This window comes from Leptosomus discolor, chromosome 6 (genome assembly GCF_034619465.1).
Source record: "Leptosomus discolor isolate bLepDis1 chromosome 6, bLepDis1.hap2, whole genome shotgun sequence".
NCBI classification, from domain to species: domain Eukaryota; kingdom Metazoa; phylum Chordata; class Aves; order Leptosomiformes; family Leptosomidae; genus Leptosomus; species Leptosomus discolor.
The window spans coordinates 1,807,501-1,815,000 of NC_141396.1; the positions used below are offsets into that span (position 1 = coordinate 1,807,501).

At 41.4% G+C, this 7,500-nt stretch overlaps 1 protein-coding gene across 12 annotated transcripts in view; it reads left to right on the plus strand.

Moving 5' to 3' along the window:
* The window catches only part of EBF3 (EBF transcription factor 3), a 119,542-nt gene that overhangs the window by 74,318 nt on the left and 37,724 nt on the right, over positions 1-7,500 (plus strand). For 6 of the 12 annotated variants that reach the window (XM_086467160.1, XM_086467162.1, XM_086467163.1 and 3 more), the window contains exons 7-8: positions 2,481-2,562; positions 5,551-5,695. In XM_086467160.1, coding sequence (XP_086323286.1) covers positions 2,481-2,562; positions 5,551-5,695 — 227 coding nt within the window. The remainder of the gene's footprint in view (positions 1-2,480; positions 2,563-5,550; positions 5,696-7,500) is intronic. The other 6 variants (XM_086467165.1, XM_086467166.1, XM_086467170.1 and 3 more) reach the window with 1 other exon arrangement.

Sequence of the window (7,500 nt, forward strand, 5' to 3'; positions counted from 1 at the left end):
GCATTAAAAAATAAAATAAAAAAATCTCGGTATCAAGGAATGTAGCAGAGCTGAAATACAAGCGCTGCTTGGCTTCACCCCAGCCTCGTGGCTTCTCTATTCAGCCCAGTGCTCAGGGTCATCCTAGTAAACTTGAAGTTGTCTAATTCCACCAAGTGTGGGTACCTCTCACCAAATGATTGAAGAAATACCAGTTCCAGCTGATGCTTAGTGAAAGGGTGCTTAATGGCCCTTTTTTTCTGACAGGATGTGAGCGCTCTGTGTAGAAACAATTCATCACGAATGCTTCACGTTAAAAACAATCCACGAGGAGCAATACTTAGCATTCCTAGTGCACAATTCATTGGAGAATTTCAGAGCAATTTACAAACATTAGCTCAATAAGCCTCACAACACCCATTTGAGATCAGGAAAAAAAAAATAGATAAGATGTTCCTCTTCAGCCTGGCTGTGGCACTGAGGAGCTGTAAAGCTGGAGGCTCGCCCCAGCACCTGGTGGTCCCGTGCTGACATAAGCATCAGCTGGTCCTTGTATATCGCCGCAGTCTGTGTGGTGGAAGGTGCGCAAAAAAAAATAGAGGTATGAGAGAATGCCACTACGTTTAGCCTATAGTCAGTTGATCTGGAGGTCACAAGTATCTCTTAAACCGCGTGCTCCCCCGCCCCCCCCCCCCCCCCCCCAACCCCAAGGGAGATAAAATCAGGTTGAGGTGGTGGCTAACAGAGATGCAGTTTCACGGAGTTGCTGATAGTGTTGCTGCAACAGTGTCCAGAAAACTTGAGTTCCAGTGAGCATCTGAGCTGGCAGAAACCACCCCAGAAATCCAGCTCTCTTTCAGCTCGACAGCGAAAACCCCTTTATAGATTTTGGGGTAGGAAGTTTTAAAAAACCATGCACTCAGCTGAACTGACAGCATCAATTTATTTATGCACAGTTTCAGTGGAACTCGTCGTTTCCCCGCTTGCTTCTCTGAGAGATCGCTGCTTCAGCATTAGCATCCTCTATTAATATTAGGGTCCTGCTCAAGGTTCCACTGAAAAGGAAGAGCTGTGATTAAAAGCAGCAGTTTGTGATACGGGGGTACTCCCATCAAGCTCCTGTCCAACCCTTGAAGCTCTGCAGGAGTGAGCGTGCAGCCAGGGTTGTACTTTCTGTTCACCACGGCTGGGCCACGTTGGGTTCTGAAGAAGGGGAGAGGCGCCTGGCTTGCCTCCTGCCAGGAATGCTGTCGGCACACGGAAACTTCTGTGGGGTGTATACAGCGAGGGTAGTCAGAGTCAGTTATAAAGACTGATGTGAATAAATAACAGTTGTTCATAATCGAAATGTAAAAGCTTTGCCTAACCTCGCTGTTCAACATGTACGACATTGGGCAGCACGAGCTGCTGGACCAGAGCATCTGAGAAACTCTGGGTGAGGAGAAAGTCCTGAGGCGTGCTTGTCATTAACTGCCGGTCGTTAGCCAAAAATCAGCCCCATGGAACATTTTGTTAATTATGAAATGCGAAAACGTAGCTACATGAAGAAAAGAGGCAGCGTTAGGCTGTGAACACCCTCCTGTGCGAGGGCAGGACGGTGAGGGTCCCCCCCATCTCGCATAGCCTGCGGGGTGGTGACATCCCATATCAGCTCATTCCTCCAGTACAGGAGAGCAGCATAAAGGAGTTTGCATCTTTCCAAGCTTTTCCTCTTCCTATAAGTGCTTGCTGTGTTCCCAGGAGGCGGCGTTGCTCAAAAACAGTTTGTGGGGAGATGCCTAGATGATAAGGGTTAGTCCTAAATAATTGCTGGTTGCCGCTCAGCAAAAATAAGCTGGATTTCCATCCCCGGGTAGAGTGACTCCTTACAGTTAAAGGCTGGCAAAGGTTGAAGAGGTCATAAGACAGGGCCTAATTTGCCATGTTCCTTTCCTTTCAAAAACAATGAAGGAACCGGGGCCTTGCCGGTGGGCAGATCCCGCCTGGATCTCCCTGGAGTCAGCAGGAGTTGGATCGAGTCCCTTTGAATAGCGAGAGTTTCCAAACCGGAGGCAAAGCCAAGTGTTTTTCAGAAGATTGATCATTCATTACCTTGGAATTTTTCAATGTAGAGGTCATTACTGCTAATATAAGTTGTGAAAAAAATAAAATGTATTAAAAAAATAGAGACAAATTCTCATCTGGTGTAAGTCATTGCCTTTGAAGTCAATGAGTCATTGAATTCAACTCTCCCACACCGAGCTAAGGATATGGCCTGGAGTCAATACATTTGTAGTTCTTGAAAAATTAAAAATATAAATTTGCCTTTCCCTGGCAATAATGTTCTTGTTTACAACAGAGATCTTACGCTTTAAAATAAGTTCATTAACTAATAGCAAAGTAATATTTCACTACCAGTATTCTTTTGGGTATAACTATTTATGATTAAATTTTATTAAACTTTTTAAAATTGGATTTACATTTTGATGAATCTAATAGATTTCAATTTTGTATTTTTATAGATTCTTTCTAAAGTTTTTCCTCAAGTGCAATCAGAACTGTTTGAAGAATGCAGGCAACCCGCGAGACATGCGAAGATTCCAGGTACAGACCCCTCTTAAAGAATAAACAACATATAAAAGACTTACTCGCATCTTCATCTTGAAGTTTGATACTTGAAGCAGTATCAGTGCTTCTACTTACTATAGCTCCAGCGCTGCGTGCCTTAAAAAAAAATTGCTGTCAGTATTTTACATTTCCCCTAAATTTACTAATTTAAATGCTGGTTCTTGGGACTCGCCGAGTTCTGCAGTGGCCTGTAATGGATCAATGCTGAAGCAAGGGGGTGTCTTCTCAGAAAGCATTTCCATAGTTTTCCTTCATACTAACGCCTTGTGTTGTAGTGTGGCGTGTGCTCAGACCTGCAGAGGTTTTACCTACGTAGACCGAGTAGCATAAACTTACTAACAGACATGACTGTGGAGCGCAGTGAAGCTTGGATTCGCACAGGGGGTTTTCACATTCACAACTTGTAAATCCAACAGTGGTGGGCCAACCCACATATTTTTATGCCAATTGTTTTAGAAAATGTTTAATACTTCACTTTCTCCTTACAGCTTTTGAAATATCCTGTGGTGACTCATAACACTACAGAGAGACAGCTGACGTGACGGACAAATTATTTCCTCCGTATTTGGGGGCATTTGAAATGCTTGTTAGGAAATGTATGCTTTTTGTTTCAAAATATTTCACGATGATTCATATTCGGGACTGATAACAAAGTAGTATTGAGATGTTCAAAACTTTCTTATTTTTGAGAAGAATAACTTGTGGTTAAACTCGATAGCAAAACATGTGACATCTGTTTTCATGCACAGCCAACCAACCGGTGAAGCCAGCACCTTTGAGCCAGCCAACAGAAAAGATCTGTAGCTGGAAAAATATTTCTTCAAAACAGTTGAGCCAAGCTTCCATTTTTCATGCATCTCAGCTTCACGTGGCATTGGTGATATTGATCCATCTGAACAGAACAGAAGGTCAAACCTGGAATGAGTGGAAATGTCCTCTTTGTCTCACCGATGACTAAATGAAGCATCAGTCATGAGTGATCTTGTGGTCGACAATGGAGCCAGTAGGCACTAGAAAGACTTTCCTGGGTCTCTTTAGCTAATCTCCCTGCCTCTCAGAAGGTTTAACTGGACTTAACAGTATGTCAGATCTTGAACAATATTTTTAACTGGTTTCACTGTCTCAGCACCTTTCTTTAGGTGCACTGCAGGAATAAGCCGATATAACAAAGCATAACATGTCTACTTTCTTTTGCTGAACTACAGTGTTTTCCCTTGGTGACTGACCTATATATACATGACAGAACAAAAATAGTTGTCATTTTTATACACACCTTTCTCTGTCTTTTTAATACACCATGTTCTAGGAACCAAATCCAGAAATCTTTGCTGAAAATCACACTTGTGTGTTTTACAATATTTCTTAAAGTCTGCAAATCTCATTAAAAGTGAAAGCAGGTAGCCCGGCGGCCCGGCAGCAGCTCTGCGGCCGAGGTGAGCGTGCAGCCTCAGCACTCTCCAAAGTGGATGTTGACAAGAGTGAAAGTGTCCACTTCTGGGAGGAGAAAGATAGGGAAGCAGAGCAGCCTGGCAGAGAACTGCCCTCGGGCTGTTCTAAAGGGTACCGCAGATGGCTGTCTCAAAGGAGGCAGGATACACAGAAAAGGTGCTGTGATAGCTGAAAGCTAATTATGGGTTGTGAATAAGAAACAGGATCAGAGGTGATCCAAAACATAGAAGCAGACAAGAATTTTCTTCTGATGCCTTGGACCAGCTCTGTGCAAAAGGAGGCCAGTTTTTCCTCTTCCATTTTTGTTCTTTACGTGTTTGGGTAGAGGAGCTGGTGGGAGAACCCTGGCAGTTGTTTTTGTTCTATCAAAAGTAAAATAGACGGAAGGAGAATGCTAAAATTTGCACCCGCTTTTGCCGCCCTCACCAGTGGGGTTGATAAGGCCCAACTTAGCCATTGACTTTAAGGACTCTACTCACGCTAAACCCCAAAGAAAATGCTGCAGTGATCACTTCATTTAGAAAATCTGGAACCCACACTGCAGGGCCCATGCTGGAGTATTTAAATAAGATGTAAATATCGGTCTGGGGTAGCAGCGATCGACCTACGAAGCCGTGTTCCACGCAAACCCAGGCGCATCTCACGGTTTCCTCTTTGGCTGATACCGTTTCCGGAAGGAGTTGCACAACTCCATTGTGTAGGTGTTTTTCTCGGGAAGGTTGTGCATTTTGCATATGTTCCTTTTCCATTTTCTACTGAGAAGCAGCTGGAAGCCAAAGAAGGCCCTATCCATCATCTCTTCTATGGCCGGACTCTGAACCTGGACACAAGAATAGGAGCCTTTCACTCAAAAATAAAGGAGGAAATTCCATTGACATACCAGGGTCAATCACCATCCAAATGAACTTGAGAAGGGATACTTTTCATGGATTGAAAACACTTTCACTATTCATATTCAACTCGGTCTTTTCAGATGCAAAAAAGTTCATTATCAGACATTAAATGTAATTGTAAAACTGACCTGGAGATCATTTACTGAAGAAAAAATGGGGAGTTACGATGGTTCCTGATTTATTAAGCTTTTTTTTATTTGGAATCCTCACAACCCTTCATTTGAAGACAGTCTCAAGTGAACAAATTTTAATTAGATAAACTATCTAATCAATATATCAACAGATCAATCAAAACAGCAGCTTTTAAAATGAGTGGCTAGAGGGGTGTTTCTGAAACTAATGGCTAGAAGAATATTTCCCTGAATTGAATTCATTTGTTAGCATAATAGGAGATTAAACTCTAATTAGTGTAGCAGGTTCTGAAGAGAAACAATTGTGAGTTAAAAATCACCAGTGTTAGCCACATAAACAAAGATGTATTCATAGTTGTCATTCACTTCATTTAAAGGGAAAAGTAACAGGCTGTGATATTGTTTTGCCTCAAAAGAAGATCTGATTCTGTATCTACGCTGGTGCAAACAGGCAGGATGTTTTAAATTTTGGGTTTTGTTTTCTTTTTCAGGTTGTTGTATCAACAACAGTCAATGTGGATGGCCACGTGCTGGCTGTCTCAGACAACATGTTTGTACACAACAATTCCAAACACGGGAGGCGGGCTCGCCGCCTTGACCCCTCAGAAGGTACGGCCCCTTCTTATCTGGAAAATGGTAGGCACACATTTACATGTCTTTTTTTATTTGCAATGCTTTTTTTTTTTTTTTTTTTTTTTTTTTTGGCACCATACTTTATGTTGATACACCACTACATTTACTTTTACATAATTTCTGCTCTCATCCATCAAACCACCCATTAAAAAAGTCCATTAGTATTTCTCAGCCCTTGTCAACCAGAATACGGGCGCTTCTGAATTTGCTTCTGACTTCTTTCTTTATTTAATACTTACAGTTTTGCAGTCACAACCAATTTTTCATCTTTTTCTATTTATTTTTTTTTTCCAGTCTTGTTTTGCTTGCAGCTTTTTCTTGCTATTTAATTTGACTTGATTTTATTTTGGCTTGTCATATTCCTTGATCCAGAGGTACAGTCTCAGGTTATGTATGCAAGTTTAAGTGGATGGTAAAAACATGACCGAATCTGTAAAGAATTTACTGTGAGGTCAATTTCCTGTGGCTGGGCCTTACTGCAGATTACGGCAGGAGGGGGGTTGTATGAGAAAAACAGCATAAAATGTTTTTCTTCAGACTGACTCAATGTGATTGACTTCTTGCCTGAACTGCTAAAAGAAGATAGTCTGAGATGAAGAGGAGAATGGAAAGTGCCTCTGAAAATCCAGAATTGTGAAATACTATCTTTCTGGAGCCCATCAGCCTCCGAGTCACTCGCACACAATCGCAGCTGCGCTCGTACACGTGCACACATGTATTTATTCTCCCACAAAGCCCCAAATAATCCTTTAGATTTAAATATCACTTTGTTTGCACTGTAAAATACACCAATGTAAAGATACAAACCAGCTCTCAGGTAACCTGTTTTTTAATAAAATTCAAACAGAGCAGAGCAGAGCAGACAGAATAGAAGAGAATATTTTCAATTGGAAGAGATCTACAATGATCATCCAGTCCAACTGCCTGATCAGTTCAGGGCTGGCCAAAAATTAAATATATGGGGGTCAAATACATCTTCAGTTCTCAGAGTGAGAAATCTCAAACACACTGTGGTTTCAGGTACAGCTGTGTGGCCAGGCCACGCACATCACTTTCCATAGGACTCCTCTTGCAAGTTGTTGCTAACATATTGACAGGATCACGGCTTTTTACACTAATAAAATTAATTAAAGTAGTCACAGGATACTAAGCTGCTAGAGCAATCATTGTCATTTTACGTTTCAAATAGTATTTACCAATGGGCACACAGAGAAATGAATGAGGCAAGGAACGATCATCAGAAGGAAATATGATCTAGACATCAAAAAATGGAAAACGATTTACAAATCTGCTGCAGTCCACACACACGAAACTAATTTGTTTTTCTGCATTAATAACTAAGGTATAAGAGAACAAAAATATAATAATTAAGGGTTGCCCTGAGCACAGGAGTCATTATGGTCTATGACGTATTGTTTATCTCTTTCATATGCACTGAAGGTAGGTGTGTGTTTTGCCTAGCAACCGTCACTAATGAGGTTCACAATTAAGAAGGCTGAATCCTCTCCCCTAGTCCTCTCCTTCCCCAGAGAGCGAGAACTAGCAACATTATAGGTTCAAGTAAGCATGCTCAGCCCTGTGGTGTTAGGTTTTAGTCTAGGTCCAAATTCAGCCTCTTCTAATGAGCCATTATGATCTTAGCAAAATACATGTATTTATTTTTGTAAGCTGCATGAAAAGAATTTGACTCTAAGCAGAAAATATCACTTAGAAAAATAAAGGCCACTCTTACATGCTGCAGAAAAATCTACAGAATTGTCACTAACCAATAGCTCCTTTTCGCGATATGGTAATTGATTTGCTTTATT